The sequence below is a fragment of the Trachemys scripta genome, chromosome 3 (genome assembly GCF_013100865.1).
Source record: "Trachemys scripta elegans isolate TJP31775 chromosome 3, CAS_Tse_1.0, whole genome shotgun sequence".
NCBI classification, from domain to species: Eukaryota; Metazoa; Chordata; order Testudines; family Emydidae; genus Trachemys; species Trachemys scripta.
In genome coordinates, this window is record NC_048300.1 from 82,451,475 (window position 1) to 82,471,835 (window position 20,361).

Below are 20,361 nucleotides of genomic sequence, written 5' to 3' on the forward strand. Positions count from 1 at the left end.
CATATCTTCTGGGTTGTCCTGTTGCAGCAGTTAGCCAATGGGGCAGAATCTCTAAGAGACTGGCTCTCATTAGGTAGTCCTGGTCCCTTCAACAGGTTGTTGGGTTGATTAGCTAAGATACAGGGCAGTTGACATTAGCAAACAAGGCACAAGAGGGCCTTTCACTGCTCTGGCCTTCCCATCTTTGTTTTTGGTGGAGGGTATTAATAAATGTTGAGTTGATTGCAGTTCCATCTGGTGACTTCCACAGGTCACCTGGACTGCAGCAATTGTACAGATATTGATGGACATGGAAGAATTTCATGGAACGCCTTGTGGACTCCTGCTGTCAGTTGGAATGGAAATTAAAGGACAAATGAGCACTGGGGTTTTGTTTATATGCTTCATAGGATTGATTTGAGCAGCTGTTTCTGGCAGCAGGGATGTCAAAACCCTCTCTTTCCAGTGGGATAGACATTGGTTTCGTTCTCCCAAAAGAATAGAAGTTGTATGATTTTTGGAGACGCCTTCCTTTTCCATGACCGATATCAACATGCCTTCTCAAGAGAAGAAGTAGACTTGTGGGTGAGCCTGAGCCATCCTACAAAGCCAAGGCTTTCTCAGGCAGTAGGCTGTTCTGGCCGTAGGCCATGATAGGCATTGAGAGTACATCAGGCTCTGAGAAGGCCTTGGTGTTAAACCTGGGATTCTTGTGCTTGGAATTTGAGCATCAAAAAGGGGTAAAGCAGGTGATGGGGAGCATTGATCGCCTTTTATCTTCCAAATTGCTGCCAAATCAGGTTGACCCAAAATGTTATCCTGTTATGGAATTAATAAGGTTGTGAACATTTGGCAAAAATGTCAGATATTTGTATTTGTCTTCATTAGCCTCTTCACTTCTCAGTGATACTTTAAATGCCCATTTTATAATTCCATTTATGCAGAAAGCATGCTTGGTCTATGAGAAAATATGGAAAAGGTAGACAAGACCTCTCATTTGACTGACAAGTTAAAAGAAACTAGCTTTAGGCTAAAACTATTCTACAGGCGTTATTCACAGATGCTAGCCACTTCAGTTGTCATTACTATACAGTCTGAAATCAAATGCTGCTGATCCACTCACCTTGTCTCATTACATATTTTAATTGTCTTCATTAATCAGTGATCTAATTAATAAGATACTATCTAGAAAGTTCACTTCTGGAAAATTCAAGTTACATTCCGTGCACATTCTATTACAAGAAATGTTTTGTCAGTTACAGCAGAATTCATCCTTTCTATAGTGAAGTGCAAGCATTTCCCCCTCAAAAAAATTGTTTCCCAATATTTTCATAAAATCAGAAAACGTAACTGAAAACTTTGTCATTAGTGAACTGAAATTAAAAGCAAAACCACTGACCTAGGCAGGAACTGCAGCAGTAGGATAACTGCTTATCATGGTCTCACTGTGTCAGCTACTTTCCTTATTTCCAGACACTATGCAATAACTGGACAAGTTGTCTGCATATACAACTGGATTCAACTCCACACAGTAAGAAACTTGCAATGCTACAGTTAAAAAATGTCCATAAATTTCAGGTACACTAATGAATATTAAAAAAAAATCTTCAATGAAGGTTATAATAGGGTCTCTCTAAGAACCAGCTGCTACAATTTTGCTCCCACCACTTGTGAATGGTAGTAATTAAGCTCCAGCTGATTAAATCAACATACATTTAACCCTTCATTTTAGTAGTTACATGGCCCCATTGTATTTATCCTCCCAGCACTCCTGTGAGGTAGGGAAGTACTGCTATCTCATTGTATGGGGTATAGAGGCACATGTTGAGCAAGTGACTTGTCCACAGTCCCACAGGAAATCTGTGGTGAAGCAGGGAATCCTAGGTCTCCCGAATCCCAGGCTAGTGTCCTAACAACTGGGTCATCCTTACTCTCCTGCTTTTAACATCTCATCTGATTTGGCTTTAACAATTGTCCTTGTTTCCACATTTTTCTCAATTAGAATACCATGTTCTGAAACATTGTCTTTAAGCCATATGATCGCCCTTTGCAAACAGTCCTGCAAAATATTTCTCTAGTGTGGTTGCCCACATTCAATCACTAGCTGCTGTGGACTGTCTTATTATAACAATATGATATAGCTACTTTGTTGGCCTACTTGAAAGAATAATTTTGATTATCTTCCACTGTTGCTCTGACTACTTTTCTTTCTACACTCTGGGTGATCTCATCCATGCTCTTGGTGAATGTTACATAACCATTGCTCTCTGCTGCAGCCTAATGTAGTTCTCCATCCCAGCCAGTCTTACATCTCAGCCTGTCTACTGATATCTTCTCCTAGCTGTTCTACCAAATCCTCTCACTAATCTAACTTCTTTCTTTTTTTTTTTTTTCTCCTTCCTAGGCGCTCTCTCTTCCCTTTATCACTGCTGACAACTTCACTGTCCTCCCTATCACTCATGTTTGCAAGCTGTTTTATGTAACTTTTTAAACTGGTCCCATAGTCAGTTAGTATAAGGGAAGGATATATTGGTTTCTCTTCTTACCCATCCATTCAGTTGGCTGGACCTTAATATTGGAATTATTGTGGGAAAGCTAACTAAAAAATGAGTAATACTTTATTTTGAAAGCAGTGAGGTGAGTTATCATTTTCTGGGTGGGAGACTGTGTTTGTGTCCAAAACCTCATTTTGATTGCCTGGGTGAGCCTTTTTGATGGCACAGCCATGCAGCAGCTCTTAATAGTGACCAGCCTGAGGAACAGCAGCTCCATTCTGCTACCATACTCAGCTGGTAGAGGTTAAGTCTAGGAACAAAACAAAGATAAGAGATTAAGGGGGGGGGGCTTAAAAGAGGCTGGTGGCTATGGCGAGGAGAGTGTGAATGAAAGATGAGGGGCTGAAAATGTAATGAAACTTCCACTGTGCCACCTTATTTCAGAAGAAATTTGTCCCTTGTAGGTCTCTTTAAATTTACTTATCAATGTAAAAAGGAAGTGGTAGCTATTGACTAGTTCACAACATTTTAGTAGAGAAGATGAACTGGTAAATTATAAATAGCTGTTGCAAGGGGGAGGAAAGCATGTAGGGGACAGCAAAAGGGGAAAGTGACCATCTGAATAGATAAGGGAAGCATTTACAGTTTCTAAATTTGAACAATATATTCAGTGTTCCTTTTTAAATTTGTTTACTAGGAACTAATTATTACAATAGAAATATTTAAGTGATTTTTTTTTTAAATATAAAAAGCAGTGACCCCCTCCAAGGGCTGCAGTAGGAGGGCATTAGTATTGCCCTAGCACTAGCTTTTAAAATACATCCTGAAATTCTGTGTCCTAATCGTTTACAGATATAAATTTCATAATCTTGCTCAAACTGTGCTTACAGCTCTTGAGAACGTTTTGGGGGTTGTGTTTTGACGTCTCTGCCTCTTCCTCCTCACCGCTACTCTTTCCTCTTATTTTAATACTTAAAAAAAAAAAAATCACGTCCCGTCTTTCCATCACGGCTCAAAGTGGGAGGTGAGCCGCAGCCCTCCCCGGTGAGTGCTTTCCCCCGCCCACAGAGCCCCGCCTCCCTCTCAGCCTCGCTGCTGCGTGTCTGTCTCATTCATCGGGAGCCAGCGACGGAGCCTGGAGGTCCCAGCACGGTCGCGCTCTCCTATGGAGCTGCACCTGGGACCGATCCGTCCGCGGGGGATGCTCGGCCCTGCCCGGGGTGCGATCTGCCCTGAGCACCTGTGAGGAGCAGAGGGGGTCACCCGGCACCACCATGTCCCTGCCGCCCATCCTGCCTCCCCCCGCCCCGGCCGCTATCCCCGCCGCCCCCCGAGCGCAGCCTAGGAAGCCGGCGGCCCCCAGGAAGGCAGCGCCGCCGCCGCCCGCCGAGGAGAAGCCGCCGAGGAAGCCGCGGGGGGCGCCCCCGGAGCGGGCCGGTCCCTTCCCCAGCTCCTGGCCCTGCGCCTCTCTGCAGAGGCAGCAAGCGCGGAGGCCGGCCCCGGCCCCGCCACAGCCCCGCGGTCGCTCCTGCGAGACCCTGTGCGCGGCGGCGGGGCCGGAGGCGGGGGCTGCAGAGGCCGCTCTGCGCTTCTCGCTCAGCCTCCCCCCCGAGGCGGCCCTGGTGCTGCAGCGCCGCAGCCTGGAGAAGCAGCGGGGGCGGCCGAGCCCCTCCTCAGCCACCGAGCGCCTCCTGCCGGGCCCCCGGAGCAAGGCGGCCCCGGCCGTGGGGGGCTCGGCGCGGAGGGGGGCCCGGGCCGGGCCGGGGTCCAGCCCCGGGGACCTGCGCGCCCTGCTGAAGATCTCGCTGCTGAACGAGCGGCACCGCTACGACGACGTGGAGTACGAGGAGGAGGCGGCGCCGGGGGCCGTGGCGGACGAGGGGCTGGTGCGCAAATGCACCGAGTGGCTGCGCGGGGTGGAGAGCGCGGCCGGCCGGGACCGGGCCGACAAGCTGGAGACCCTGCCCCACCTGGGGGCCCTCTGAGCCTTGGGTGGCACCTGCCTGCCCAGCCCCCGCCCCTCCTGCAGCAATATCCCGGGGGCAACACATGTGATGTGCCCCGCAGCGGGGTTCTTCCTCTCTCTCTATTAACCCCCCCGGGAAGCTGGACAGCACCGTATCCTGCTCCAAAGCCACCTCGCGGGTTCGTCTCCCCAGACTGAGAGCCACGGAGAGCGGAGTTTTAGTGCCGGGTTTAATCGCCCGCCTTGCTGCTATCCCCGCTGAGGAAACTGACTAGCGTTTTGACCCCGTGGGGGCTGGCGGCTGTTCCAGGCGCTACATAAACGGGAAAAGATGTATTTATAGCTGCTGTGTACTGTGTATTTTCATTCACATCTTGTGGGGAGAGAAAAAAGTGGGGGCTGACTAATCAGTGTTGTAGAGATGCTTCTCCTGATCCGGCTGGGCTGCTGGATGCTTTTTATCTGAAATCAGGAGACAGAGTTTCTAGCGGGTGATGGACAGGACGGGGAGGTTAAAATCTGCACGTGGGGGTGTTTGAATGTGATCAAATGTGAGCAGAAACAGAGGCAAATGTTCTCAGCTAGTTAACTTACTGTAATGCAACAGGTGCTTAATCTGCTGTAAGAAGAACAGGAGTACTTGTGGCACCTTAGAGACTAACAAATTTGTTAGTCTCTAAGGTGCCACAAGTACTCCTGTTCTTTTTGCGGATACAGACTAACACAGCTGCTACTCTGTAATCTGCTGTATTCACTTCAGTGTTTTTTGTAGCAAAAGCTGACTCCTGACATTTGCAGGAATTGTTTATGATCTCTGGGTTAGGGTAGGGAGAGGAAGATGGGAGAAACTTGTTAAAACTATAGAGCCTTTATCAGAAACTATCACAAAAGTGTCTTTGTGTTAAACAACAAAGGGCAGTCAAGCAAAAAGGAAAACAAAACTGCTGCACAATACAGGCCCTCAAGACAAAGTGTTCAGTTACTGAAGGATAAATGTATTGATTTCCTTTTGAAAAGAAACTGCTTTGTAAATAGAGGTAGGGTACATTGATTTTGTCTTATTTGTACATAAAGGAACATTTTTATTTATTTGAATAAATGATTAAAGCCTTTTGTGTTGCAACAGCAGCACCTTTGTAACTGTGAATGGGGCTGTTTCTTAATCTGTTGCAGGCATCTGACTGTATTTAGTTGTGGGATTGAGAGAAAGATAAGCAGTGATTACACAAAGATAAAGATGGGCTGATAATATGCAGAAAATGTGCAGCTTATTTAGGATAATTTTATTTCCTTTCTAGACTAAAATGTCCAGAAGATTTAAAACGTAAGGAATTGGAACCAAAACCCTTACAGGTAGCGCCCTACCAAATTCACAGCTATGAAAAATGTGTCACAGACCATGAAAAGTGGTCTTTTGTGTGCTTTTACCCTATACTATACAGATTTCACAGGAGAGACCAGCATCTCTCAAATTGGGGGTCTGGACCCAAAAGGGAGTTGGAGCAGGGTCTCAACAAGATTATTTTAGGGGGGGGTCACAGTATTGCCACCCATATTTCTGTGCTGCCTTCAGAGCTGGGCAACCGGAGAGCGGTGGCTGCTGGCTGGGAGCCCAGCTCTGAATGCAGAGCTGCCGCCAGCAGCAGCACAGAAGTAAGGGTGGTGTGGTATGGTATTGACACTCTTACTTCTGTGCTGCTGCTGGCAGGGCGCTGCCTTCAGAGCTGGGATCCCAGCCAGCAGCCATCGCTCTCTAGCTGCCCAGCTCTGAAGGCAACACCGCCGCCCGCACCAGCCCAGAAGTAAGGGTAGCAGTACAACCACCTCCCCTACAATAACCCTGTGACCTCCCCCCCCAACTCCTTTTTGTGTCAGGACCCCGACAATTACACTGTGATGTTTCAGATTTAAATAGCTGAAATCATGAAATTTACTATTTTTAAAAAACCTATGGTCGTGAAATTGACCAAAATGAACCATGCATTTGGTAGGACCCTACTTATAGGAATATGAATTAAATCTAATGATTGTGTTCAAATAAGCATAATCGTGCTGATTCAATTAGATGGATAGCTGGCCATGATTTAGGGAGTGTGCAGAACAGAGCAGGTTAAGATGAGCCCTTCAACTGGTTTGCACTCAACATGCAGAGCTGTAGCTCTACATATGTGTGTTATATATATGGAGCACTTACCTGGGTGTACAGTTTGAAAAAAGTGGCATTGTGCATGATCAGTGTATGAATGTTCTAACACTTATAATCACATTGTGTAAATTAAACTCTTTCCGACATGTTTAAGGGCACTTGTCTTGATTGAAAAAAATGAGATTTTAAAGTTGCTACATGCTAAACATATTTTAGTGGAGGTGGGGACCCTTTCTCTCTGCTCCACACTATTCAAAAACTTTAAAATGCACAGCAAAATAGTATTTAACCAAAAATTTCCCCCATCATTGAGGCTGGGAACAAATGTAAAAAATGTCAGTTGAAAGGACAGTGCCGGCAGTAGGCATAAGCAGACTAAGCAATTGTTTAGGGCCCTGAGTCGCTAAAGGGGGCCCCTTATTTGCTTTTTTAGTAAGTGTTGGTGGGGGGACCCAAAATATTCCTGTTTAGGGCTCCCAATGGGCTTAGCAACGTCTCTGAAGGGGTAAGTCTTTAAATAAAGTTAAGGGTGTGAAAACAGGCTGATAACTAAAGAGTCTCCCCAGCTACTTGTTGCCACCACAATACTATAATTTACTAACTTAGGAATTTTCTAAGTAAATACTTAAGATGCTGTGGCAAACCTTTCATAAGAAACACATTTGTTTAAACATTTATGAACATGTTAACTTCAATCTATCAAGTATGCTGTAAAGTGCTACTTAGTGTTAGAAATTAAAAACTATAAATGTTGCTTTGATGTAAAATGTTTCATGGGACTTTAAGAAAGATTCACTTTTTATGCAAATTGGTTTTAGCTTTTTATGCGGTGGATTACTCTGACATGAAAGCAGCAGAGCAGAAAAAAATGGTCTATGTTAGCAATGCCATGAACTCCCAGGAGATTTTGTTTTTACAGTTAAATTGCTCAAAGTGATAGTGTATTTTAGCTTCATTTTAAATGACATTTCATTATTGAAATAGCTCTTTGATTTTGTTCCAGAAAGTTGGGCCTTTTCATACTCTCCCAATATAAGCCACAAAACCTATATGTCTGGATTTCTACTAATTAAATACCAGAGTGCTGGTGGCCATTGTAAAAAATAATTCACTAATCTATCGCAAATGTGAAATAGTTGTGCTCACAAGCCCAGAGAAAAATGTGGTGCATGAGAAAATAAGTCAAATAATTTAATGTTATTAAAAATCAATTTAGAGGCTGCTTTGTAATATTGTGTATGAAATGTAACTGCCACTTAAAATTTCCTTGCCATCTTTTAAACAATGCATTGCATATGCCTCTATCGTAGCTGTTTGATTTAATTTTCAGTACAGCAAGAATATTAGCACCTTGAATCCATTCAGCCCTAGCAAATAGAAATTCCCTACACAAATCTGATTTCTACTGGATCAGTCTCAGACATTCCATTTATGACCTCAGTGAAACAATAGTTGAAGTTTCAGTTGGATTTTCTTTTCTTTTTGGCATCATTAATTGTAAGGTACCACGTTAGTCTGTTTTGGAAATTACTACTTATGGTTAAAGACAACTGCAATGTACTTTTATATACAAATATATTTAATCAGTACATCTAGTTGCAAAGAACAGTCAACCACTTTTAAAGTATCAAGTATAAAAAAAATCTCTTGTATATTTGGAACTTGCTAAGTTCAGTGTGAGGTGAGAATTCACCTCATATGAATTCCTGACAGCAGCATAAACTCTTGGTAGCATGATTTTATTCCATATGAAATCAAGTGAAATGAATTTAAAGGGAATATTACATCATGAGAAAATATGGAACACCTGAAGGCTAGTACTTGCTTTTGGAGATAGGTGGGGAAGCAAAATTCCAAAGACTCAAAGCATCAAGGAATTTATTATCCCTAATTGCTAATCTGATTGAAAATATCCAGTTTGAAGATTGCCAGTAGCATTTTTCTGAAGAATTAATTTCTGCAAAGGTACCCAGCTTTTACTGCATTTTGGGCTAGTGCACCACTGTGCCTTTGAATTAGAGATGGGCCTGAACCACTGGCTTAAGATTTGGGTCCAGATATTAAGGGTTACCAGTTTCTCAGATGTTTGAACCCATGAATTTGGTTTGTGTGCCTCTCCATTTTAGGTGCACAGTAAGCAGAAACCAACTTTACTTGAAATGAATATTTAGTGTTATTGACTGGAAGGATAACAAACATTGATGTTCATCTAAATGTGTCCATAAACCTCTACCTTATAACCAATGTTTTCAGAAGTGTAACATGTTTTCCTTTGTACAGTAGTATTCTAAAGGTGAGATGGATGCAGAGGTTCAGCAACTGTTATTCACCTATGAGCCAGACAGGAAGTACAAACATTCATATGCTACAATCATCTTGTTGGCTCTTCAAAGAAGTACAGTAGCTTTTAGTGAACTCTGCTGAAGCCAGTGCTAATACATATATTTGCTTATGCCATCTGATTGGCTAATATAGCTTCAGACCTCAGTACTCATTTGTGAGGTAAACTCTAGAAAATGACATCACGAGAATGTTTTCATTCATTCAACTTTTCCACTGAACATACCAATAGCATTTCTAGTGGTCTGGATGCTGAGCCTCCCTGTCTTGCTTTGGGTCAGTTACTTTATGTGTTTACCATCTGTAAAAAGGAGAACTTCACTCTCAGGGATGTTGTGAGTATTCATTAATGTTTGTAAAGTGCTTTGAAGAAGAAAAATGTTAAGTATTTTATTTCCTGTTAATACAGTATTATACTATTTCTTTGATGTGCATCACCGGACCTGTCAAAAGTTAACAAGCTCTTTAAACCTGTTTAAATTGTTAGTGCAGGCAGGCTGTACCTAAAATGACACTGCACTCTACATCTTTTGCAAACCACTTTCCTATGCAAAGATTTCCCTTTCACAACAGAATCCATCAATTTGTGGTTAGTGAATATTTTTCTCTTTTTTTGTGAGTTGACTTGATTTTGTTTGAAAAAGTGCCACATGTGATTGAGAAAGATAGACTCCTTTTTAAGACATTGGAGATGATTTTATCCTTCAAGAAGTGTGCATATCATGAACCTCAAGATATTTTTTTACAGATAAAATATGTCCTTAATTAATTGCGCTGTTAAACAATAGAATACCATTTATTTTAAATATTTTTGGATGTTTACTACATTTTCAAATGTATTCATTTCAATTACAACACAGAATACAAAGTGTACAGTTCTCACTTTTATATTTATTTTTATTACAAATATTTGCACTGTAAAAAACAAAGTATTTTTCAATTCACCTCATACAAGTACAGTAGTGCAATCTCTTTATCATGAAAGTTGAACTTACAAAAGTAGAATTATGTAAAAAAAAAAAAAACTGCATTTAAAAATAAAACAATGCAAAACTTTAGAGCCTACAAGTCCACTCAGACTTCTTGGTCAGCCAATCACTCAGACAAACAAGGTTGGTTACAATTTGCAGGAGATAATGCTACCTGCTTCTTGTTTACAGTGTCACCTGAAAGTAAGAACAGGCGTTCGCATGGCACTGTTATAGCTGGCGTTGCAAGATATTTACATGCCAGATGCGCTAAAGATTCATATGTCCCTTCGTGCTTCAACCACCATTCTAGAGATATGCTTCCATGCTCATGATGGGTTCTGCTTGATAACGATCCAAAGCAGTGTGGACTGACGCATATTCATTTTCATCATCTGAGTCAGATGCCACCAGCAGAAGGTTGATTTTCTTTTTTGGTGGTTTGAGTTCTGTAGTTTCCACATTCGAGTGTTGCTCTTCTAAGACTTCTAAAAGCATGCTTCACACCTCATCCTTCTCAGATTTTGGATGGCACTTCAGATTCTTAAACCTTGGGTTGAGTGCTGAAGCTATTTTTAGAAATCTCACATCAGTACCTTCTTTGCATTTTGTCAAATCTGCTGTGAGTGTTCTTAAAACGAACATGTGTTGGGTCATCATCCGAGACTGCTATAACATGAAATATATGCAGAATGCAGGTAAAACTGAACAGGAGACATGCAATTCTCCCCCCCCAAGCAGTACAAATTTCACAAATTTAATTGACACATTATTTTTTTAATGAGCATCATCAGCATGGAAGCATGTCCTCTGGAATAGTGGCCGAAGCATGAAGGGGCATATGAAGGTTGAGCATATCTGGCATGTAAATACCTTGCAACGCTGGCTACAAAAGTGCTATGTGAACGCCTGTTCTCACTTTCAGGTGACACTGTAAATAAGAAGACAGCAATACCTCCCATCAACGTAAACAAACTTGTTTGTCTTAGCGATTGGCAGAATAAAAAGTAGGACTGAGTGGACTTGTACGCTCTAATGTTTTACACTGTTTTGTTTTTGAGTGCAGTTATGTAAACAAACAACCCGCATTTGTAAGTTACACTTTCATTATAAAGAGATTGCACTTCAGTACTTGTATGAGGTGATTGAAAAATGCTATTTCTTTTCTTTATCATTTTTACAGTACATATATTTGTAATAAAAAATAATATAAAGTGAGCACTGTGCACTTTGTATTCTGTGCTGTAATTGAAATCAATGTTGAAAATGTAGAAAAACATCCAAAAATATTTAATACATTTCAATTGGTATTCTATTGTTATAAGTGTGATTAATTGCGATTAATTTTTTGAGTTAATCATGTGAGTTAACTGCGATTAATTGACAGCCCTCATTCTTTCCTTTTAATCCAGTGTATCCCATCTTATTAACCAATAATCTAGAGTGCAATAAAACATAATAAAACTTCACATATTTATTTAATCTATGACTAGGATAACATATGTTTTTTGCTCATTTACAGGCGACAATAGGGTTTATAAAGGAGCAGTTGTAACAGTTGGGCTGACATATTTACCCTAATTGTAAACTCAGTTGTAACAAGTATGAAAAAGTTTATAAAATAATACAATAATCTAGAATAACCAATGTTAATGGAAAATAGGTCAAGTTGGTTTTTATAATGAATGTTACAAACAGGGGCAAAAACAAACAGAGACACTCCATTTGTCCAAACAAATAAAAAGTCCACGTTAATATAATTCCAGGACTATATATAATACTAAAAACAATATATAAAACCAAAAATTAATAAATTAGTGTGTCAAATTTAAGTGTAATTAGTAAACAAAATAATGAGAGGATTCCATCATCACTCCCTTTGTGGCTCCTTAAAGAAAGACTTAGAGGAAAAAATAGGGAAAAACAGATAAAGGCTACTGAAGCGAGCTTCACCCTCATGGCTGCTCTGCTGACCATTTCCTGGGACCCCAGACCTTTGTCACCCTGATCCTGAGAGGTGTCCTTACCAGACCAACCAAAGAGAGGGACCCCGCTAACATCCCCTCTATTTGCTCCAGCTAAATCCCAAACACCACCTGGGATAAAATAAAACCAGACTTTAACAGCAGCAACACCTCCAGCTCATCTCAACTAACTTCTCTTTTCCGCAAAAGGACAGGTATTACCATCTTGAATACCATCTAAGACAGCAGTTCTTAACCAGGGGTTTGTGGCCCCAAGCTGGTTTTAGGGGGCCATGGAGCCCTGTGACTGAAGTGCAGGGCCCTGAGCCCCGGTACTCCCCCCAGAGCTAAACCCCCAAGCACCAGTGCCCCCCACTGGAGATGAAGCCAGGAGTGGAGCCAAGAGGCTAAAGCCCGGTGCTCCCCACCAGTACAGAAAGTGGGAGTGGAGCCGCAGGGTTGAAGCCCCAAGCTCCAGTACTGCTCCCGAGTCTAAAGCCCTGAGCTCTCCCCCTCCCCCGGCTGAAGCCCCGAGTCCCCTCCCCCGCACCCGGTGGCTGAAGCCAAGATCCCTAGCCCCAACATACTTGAATTCTGGGGGGGGCCTCAGAAAGAAAAAGCTTGAGAAGCCCTGATCTAAGAGACTGCCAAACAAGGGGTGTTTTCCTTCTTCTAAAACTCTCTCCAGCTACATGGAAAGGCAATAACCGATGTTATTAAAACGAAAGCCTTACTTAATATTTTACTTTTCAAATGCTTTAACTGTTTTTCCTTCTTTTCTGTATCTTTAATAAAAGATTTAAAAAGATATTTAATAGTGTGTTTGCCATAGTACTAAGCAGCCTTACATCCATGTATACCAAACCTCTGACCTTGTTTAACTATCTCTACATTCTCTGACTTCACTATACAATCATCTAATTCATGCGAATATCCTAGACCTGGCATAATCTGGATTCAGTCCAGAATATGGGATGGAAGTTGCTTTAGTGGCACTGATGGATGATCTCATCCTGTGAATGGATAGAAGGCAAACATCCATTCCCATTCTCCTGGATCTATCTTCAGCATTTGACACTGTCAACCAGGAGACGTGGTTGTGTCACCTGAGAGATGGCAGAGACCCAGGGTAATGCACCAACATGGTTTGTGTCTCTCCTGGAGGCATGCATCCAAAGAGCAGTGATGGGCAAACTGCACCTCAACTGCTGGATCCCTCACTTGTGGAGCTAAAAGGAAGCTTACATCAACCTAACTGTGTAAGTGTCTATACTAAAATGTTGCTCCCACCAATGTAAGTCACCCACTACCCCGCTTTAATAACTCCACCTCTGCGAGAGCTGTAGTGCTTAAGTCACTGTAGTTAGGTCAACGCCGCGTCTGTGTAGACATTGTGTTGCTTACATTGCTGCCTGGGGCTGAGAGTGGAACCCTGCCAGCCAGGGCTGACAGCCCGAGTCCTGCCACCACCTCCTGATGAGGGATTGTGGGGGGGGTGGCAGGGAGAGGAGAGTCTGGCTGCCTCCCGGGAGGGATTGAAGGGTGGTGGGGCTGCAGCTGTCAGTGCCCCACAATGTCAGTTAAATAGGTGCAAGTGCTGCTGGTGAGTATGTGCACCGCCAACAGGAGGATGCGTGGATGTTAAAAATTGAATTAATTACTGCGGTGGCTGTATGTCAACTTAACTTAAATCGACTCAGGACATGTCTGCACTACAAAATTGAGTACCTGTCCCAGACCTTAGGAAGAGCTCTGTGTAAGCTTGAAAGCTTGTCTCTCTTGGTCCCATAGAGAGAAACAAGAAACCCACCTTCTTTCTTTAATATCCTAAGACCAATGCAGCTATGACAACACTACATGCGGCTCTCATCTGTTTAATGAGGCCAAATCTTGAGAGGTGCTGAGTAGCTTGAAACACCTGTTGGCTTCAGTGAGAGTTGAAGTTACTTAGTACTGCTCATGATTTGGCCCACAAAATTTAACAAAGATCTAAACAGTTTTTAAATGCTGATTACTCTGACTGTGCCAGACCCATTCGAAGAGTTTCTGTTACCTTCCCAGAAAAGAGAAACCACAGCAACAACTGTTGGAAGCAGAAATATGTTTGATATGTGCTATGGTTTTTGCTTCTCTGTTCTGAGATTGCTGTAGTTATGGTTTCAATGTTCTTCCTTTTTCAAGGTGTTATTTCAGATAGCCACTTAGTTTGGCTAATTGATCCAATGAGAGATTTCAACAAGGGGGATACAGTTTTACTATTCCGCACCGAAGGCTTCTTGTTATCTGCTTTTGCCACTATGAGGACATTGCTGTCTTACTGGAGGAACTGATCAATATCTACAGTGTCTGCATAGATCTCTCTCAAAGTATAGGTGGGGCTGTTAGCATTGCCTATTATTACGATTGCCAGACACTTCCCAGTACAAGATCCTGTTTTCAATTGATTATAACTTTACCAAACTGTAACTGTTTGGGCTGAAATTTTCCATGCTGAGTGTCTGTCTCAGGCTGATTTTTCTTCTTCTTTCTTGACAGTTTCAGCCAAAATGGTTGAACAGTTTTGAGAATGACACTAGAGAAAAAATGTTTTGTCTGTGTCAAAATTCTGCTTACCTTTTCTTTGAACAGCTCTAGCATCCCCATGCTTTGGAGCAGGGACTCGAAATTTGGTAAGGGGTGGCCTTTATGTCAGGGATGTGCCTTCTGCTGTCCCAGTGACTCTGCCCAAGTTTTGAGCATGCTCAATAGAGACTTCTTAGATTTTTAGTAACGAAATTCTCTGAAGATACCATTCTCACTGAGCATGGGGCATTTGCCAGGTGCATGGGGACTAAAGAGGCCTCAGTTAGCATGCTTAGCCTCTCAGAGCTCCTAGTACTGACCAGCCTCCACATGCACCAGCCCCACAGAGCGACTGAGCAGCTTGTCACAGCTTCTAAGTGTGACCATACTGCCTATGTGCCATCCCCATAGTGTGACTGAGCATGTTCCAGCCCTTGCTGTGGGAGGCTCAGAAGGACTTTGCCTGTAATGGCTGTTCTGGACTGTGATGCAACTAGGCACTGGAACAGATAGATAGGCATCCAGCAATTCTCCAGAAAGAGCCATAATTTTGGAGTTTAATATACACACCCACATCATACACCATTTGAAAGCTTATTTTAATGTATGTTTAGCTGAGGTATGATGTGAAGCTATCACGTGGTGCTGTAAGCCTGTAGGTGAGAGGAAACAATGATACCCAAAATGAGAATGTCTCACATTTTTGCACCATTTCAGAAATACTGCAACATGGCTAAGTTTTTACCGTTTAAGTTAATTTTAACACTGTAATGTGGTGTTTATTGGTCAAAGCTACCAAATGACAATGTATTAAAAAGATTTTTATTGGTTTTGCCAGGGCAAGCTTTTTTTTTTCCTCCAGAAATGATGGAGCTGTTTAGCATGTGACAAAAATGGCAAATATCAACATTTTGCAATATACTAACACGTTGCATATTCTTAATTGTCAAAGTATCTCACAAGTGATTCTAGTTTTTTATATTTTCAATTGAAATTTGCTGACAGACTGATCTATCTCACACTGAAGGTTGTGCACCAGTAGCAGTACAGTGCATACCCACAGTTTGCCCTACCTAGTGGGTAGATATAAATGTACATGAATTCCTAATATAATGCTTCTCCATTTGTAATCTTTGGTACATACAATAGCATCTAGTCTGCCTGATTGAAGGTTTAATTGGTAGTTGCCTATGCATGCTGTACTAGCCTTTGAAGTATTCTAGAAACTAGATTTTTAATTCAGTGTCACTTATGCACGTCAGTATTAGTGTTAGAGATAATACATAGTTTTTGCGTATTCATAATATGAAGCTATGAGAGAAAAAAGTGGTCTAACAAGAAATAGTGAAGACAAAGTCCACAAACAAGTCCTTGCCTCTATACTGAAGAGGGATGAAGGGCATGTTATAGCTCTTATCAACCATGTCATCAGCAATATGACAAACCTATTTGACACCGAATCACATCCGGATGTGCTTATCAACATGTCTACTGGACTTCATGTAACATCAGATGTACAAGGGTCTCTACTGAGAATAGCAGATATCGGTGAAGAGCAAATGGAGAGATTTATGAGAAGTGCACTTGATTCTGACAGGACACATAGCTTCTTCAGCCCAGGCAAGAAATCTGACATCAGAACATTTGCTCACATGGCCAAGACCACCAAATTTAAATTTAGCAAGTGAGGGATAATCACAGCATCTATCAGTCCAGAGAGTGTTTTCCACAGAGCCCTGTCCTTAGCAATATGCAGAGATGATGTTTCAATAGCAACTGTCCTTAGTCATCCAATCCAACAGGCCCTCTGCCCATGTCTTCCTTCCATGCTGATGGAACAATGAGCAGAACAGACAAAGATGAATTAGGGCATCAGCTGGAAGCTCAAGCTGAAAGAATCCCTGAGCGAAGAGTATGCCACAAAGAAACAGTGTACAACAGAGTGACCATGGCTGTCATACAAATGAAGGCTGCATACAAATTCCACACATTCAGTGAATTGGCTGCTGAATCCTCGAAGCAGATCCTAAAAGGACTTGACAAAGCTAACTGTGTAATCAGTCTTTCACAGATATAACAGTAACTCTGTGAAAACTGCAGAAAGCTGGTGCTGGACAGGATCTAAGGATGGGTGCAAGAAATAACAGGTGATTGGTGGATGCCCTGTGCCTCCAGGGGAAAAGTTTCTAACCATGGCATCCAACAAGCAGTCACTTGTGAATATATGGTTCAAAATGCACCTCAGTGTAGGCGCTCCCCCAGCACAAACACTTCTTCTTGCTGGGGGCTTTTACAATGGTGAAGTAGCAAAGTCCAACACCAGCAGAAGTGTTGAAGAAGCCTGAGACTTGTAGGGTATTCAAGAGGAAGCAGACACAAGAATGCTTCTGCATGCTGTATGGTTTTTGGGTTTCTTGGTGTCAAAGGAACCACAGGAATTAGGTCACCTGATATAGATGTTTTGGTTCTTGTTATTCATTACTTTCCAGAAATGGGAACACACAGATAACACGTGGATTGAAACAGGCACCATTGCCAGCACAACTGACAACAATTGTTTCATACCTATGCATACAATTTGTGATGCACTCACTCCTGCGGTATATGCATTAACCGGCTGTGACTCTGTGTCATCCCTATTTGGTATGGGCGGGGGGGATGTTTAATGTTGTCAAAACAAAAGTAGCTTATTGCTTCAGAGATCTTGCCACGCTGGGGGAGAGTGATGGACAAGCCACAATTCCTGGAGACCCACAGACACCTGAAGTGCAATCTAGCCATACAAAAGGACAAGTCACTGGCCAAACTTCCCATATGAGGACAGTTTGGAAGAGCATGTCAAAAGAGCATCTTGGCAAACAAAGACTTAAATGTTTTTGCACATGTGTAATCCAGATATTGGATCACCATGGATAGAAAAAGGTAGATGATGAACTACTTTTATTCTTCAAGGGCCCAGTGCCATCTGAGCTTCTACAAGACCTTATTTAGATCTGTACCTATAGGGGGTTGCTGTACAATCCACTGTGTCTGGAGTCAGAACAATCTTCCCTGCACAGAACTGTGTACATTCCAAAGCAATGAAGATTGTGATAATTCACACATTCTTGGGAGTGATCATAATGATGAGCAAGATGATGATGATGTTGACCACAAATGTCACAGCGCTATTAATTTCAATGACATCTATACCCTTTTATTATTAGATTGTGACCTCAAAGCATCAGAACCACAAAGAAATACGTTATGTCTTAAAATAATACAAAGAGCCATTAAACTAACAAACAAATGCAAACGTTTTAAAATTGTCACTTTAACATGTTGATAGTGTCATTGTTTATCACCGTTTATATGGTAACAGCACCACTTGACAGCTCTGCATCATATCTCATCTTAAAGTAGACATAATTAAGCTTTAAAAAGATGTATTATGTGTGTGTGTGTGGAGAGAGGGTATATTAAGTCAACTAAATCAGTGGTGTCTGCCGCTCACCGGAGAGAGCAGGGAGGCTCTCCTGTTCTCTTAATGACCTCCTTGCCGGCACTCAGCAGCGTGGAGGAGGAAGCTGCCAGACTAATGGGAATGGAAAGGAGTAGATTAGAACAAGGAGTCTGGTGAGACTCGGACTGGAGAATGTGTGTGTGGGAGAAACAGGGACAGGCTTGGCAAGGAGACTGTGAACTAGGGGGAGGGGTAGCTGGAACGGGGAGGTGGAAGAGGGGATGCTGGGACTAGGAGTTGGGGTAGGGTGACCAGATGTCCCGTTTTTAAAGGGACAGTCCCGTTTTTTGGGACTTTTTCTTATATAGGCGCCTATTACCCCCTCACCCCCAGTCCCGTTTTTTCACAGTTGCTATCTGGCAACCTTAAATTGGGGACGGGATTGGGATGGAGCCAGTGAGAGAAATGAGGTTGGGTGGAGGGAGGGAGGATTGGCTGTGGTAGGGAACTGATATCAGATGAGGACTGGGATTGGCTGGATGAAGAGACTGGGATTGGGAGCCAGTGGGAGAGGGTGGAGGAGAGAGACCAATCAGAAAAGGATAGTGGGAGAGGGGAACTGGGACTGACTGGGCAAGGGGACTGGATTTGGAAAGGGAGAAATTGGGATTTGAACAGTAAACCCAGAAAGGGAGACTAGGATTTGCTGGGCAAGGAGACTGTGATAAGGAGCCTGAGGAATGGAGACTGTGACTGGTCTTGCCTGGGACAAAGAGCAAGAGGTGGGGAAGAGACAGGACTGGAGCAGGGATAGGTTGGAGGGGACAAGGAAAGAAGGGATCAAGCTGGGGCAGGGGAGAATGAATAAGAGTCTTTGCCCACTAGAGCATTCTCCCCACCAGAGCCTGGAGAACTCCAAATTCCTGAGTCTACCCATTCTGCTGTTGTCAGCAAATGCATGTGAAACTCAGTGGCAAAATGTGTCTTGTCCCCATAGAGCTGGTCTGCACAGAAGATGACAATCTACCACTGCTATCAGCTACTTTGTTAGTTCAAATGGCAGAGGTCTGTGTGATGGATCTAAAGGTCCCAACTTTTGCTGAAGACCCATGTGGGTGTCAATATGATGCCACAACATGGGATTTCTGTTTACTCAGTTTTTTTTTAAAACCTAGGAAATTACACATACAAACTATGTTAAAATTGCAAAGTGAAGCACTAAAAAGTTGGGAAATGCCAGAATTATGGTTTCCCCAACAACCTTATTTTTCCCCACTGTTGTCTGCACTATGATAGTTTAATTACATGATTACATACCATTTTTTTTCTTCCACAAGACCCCTGCCTCATTCAGTACACAGAATGGACCTCCTTGGGGGATGAATCAGGGCTGTGTAGTGTAAAAAACTATTGTGTGTAGGATCCTTGCCTCATTTGTTGCAGAAGTGGGAAGGTGAGTAGTCAATGAAGCAGGAGATGTCAGGAAGAAAGGATGGTGTCCTGGTTAAGGCAGCAGAATGCTGCCCTGGAGAACTGGAGTCTATCCCTGCCTATGCCACAGAATTCCTCACTTAAGCTAAACTTTCCAGAGATGGTCACTAATTGTTTATTCATCACTTTCTGGGGTGTTCAGCTAGATACCCTGGAATCTGATTTGTAGAAGTGCTGAGCACTCACTCCCGCAAGTGAAGTCAGTGGGGGCTGTGCATATTAAGTGCTATAAAATGCTAAATACTCTGAAAAATCAGGTTCTAGGCATCTCTAATTGGACGCTCAAAATTAGTAGAAACTTTTGACTGTAATCTCTGTGCCTCAGCTCCCCATCTATAAAATGGGGATAACTTCTCACAGTAGTGTTGCGAGGAGGGGCTAAATTGAATTAGTATTTGTGAAGCACTCGGCTACTACAGTGATGAGCACCAGAGAAAAGTCCATGATGAAATTTGATAATTCTGTCTTCAGAGTGGAGTTTGAATAATGTGCAGTAAATAAGGCCTGGGGCCACACACTGAACAAGGAGTATAAAACAAATTTTTAACAGCTGCTTATTAAGTGAGCACTGTCCATCTTGTGCACTAAATGAGACAAGAATCCTGTGGAAAAAAAACAATTTGTGGTCATGTAATTAAGGACTGTATCATAACACATATGCACAAAGGGGCCAAGATTGCATAGGCAACCTTAATTCTGGCATATTCTAATCTTTGAGTGCTTGAGTTTGCAACCTTAATATTGTCTTAGTGTCATTTTCTATAGTACACCTCTACCTCGATATAACGCTGTCCTCAGGAGCCAAAAAATCTTACCGCATTATAGGTGAAACCGTGTTATATCGAACTTGCTTTAATCCACTAGAGTGCGCAGCCCCGCACCCCGGAGCACTGCTTTATATTTGCATTATATCCGAATTTGTGTTATATCGGGTCACGTTATATTGGGGTAGAGATGTGTATATAGTAAAATTATAAATAGAATGGGTGAAATCCTGGCTCCTTATCA

The 20,361-nt window shown here is 42.5% G+C and overlaps 1 protein-coding gene across 1 annotated transcript; it reads left to right on the forward strand.

Annotated features, from left to right (window-relative positions):
• The first annotated feature begins 2,397 nt into the window (after nt 1-2,397).
• PRR18 (proline rich 18) lies at nt 2,398-5,113 on the forward strand. The gene has a single exon (XM_034765240.1). The coding sequence runs from the start codon at nt 3,749-3,751 to the stop codon at nt 4,457-4,459; it is 711 nt and encodes a 236-aa protein (XP_034621131.1). The 5' UTR covers nt 2,398-3,748; the 3' UTR covers nt 4,460-5,113.
• The last annotated feature ends 15,248 nt before the right edge of the window (nt 5,114-20,361 follow it).

Coding starts and splice junctions, on each gene's coding strand:
- PRR18 (XM_034765240.1), top strand. CDS start 3,749: ATGTCCCTGCCGCCCATCCTGCCTCCCCCCGCCCCGGCCGCTATCCCC.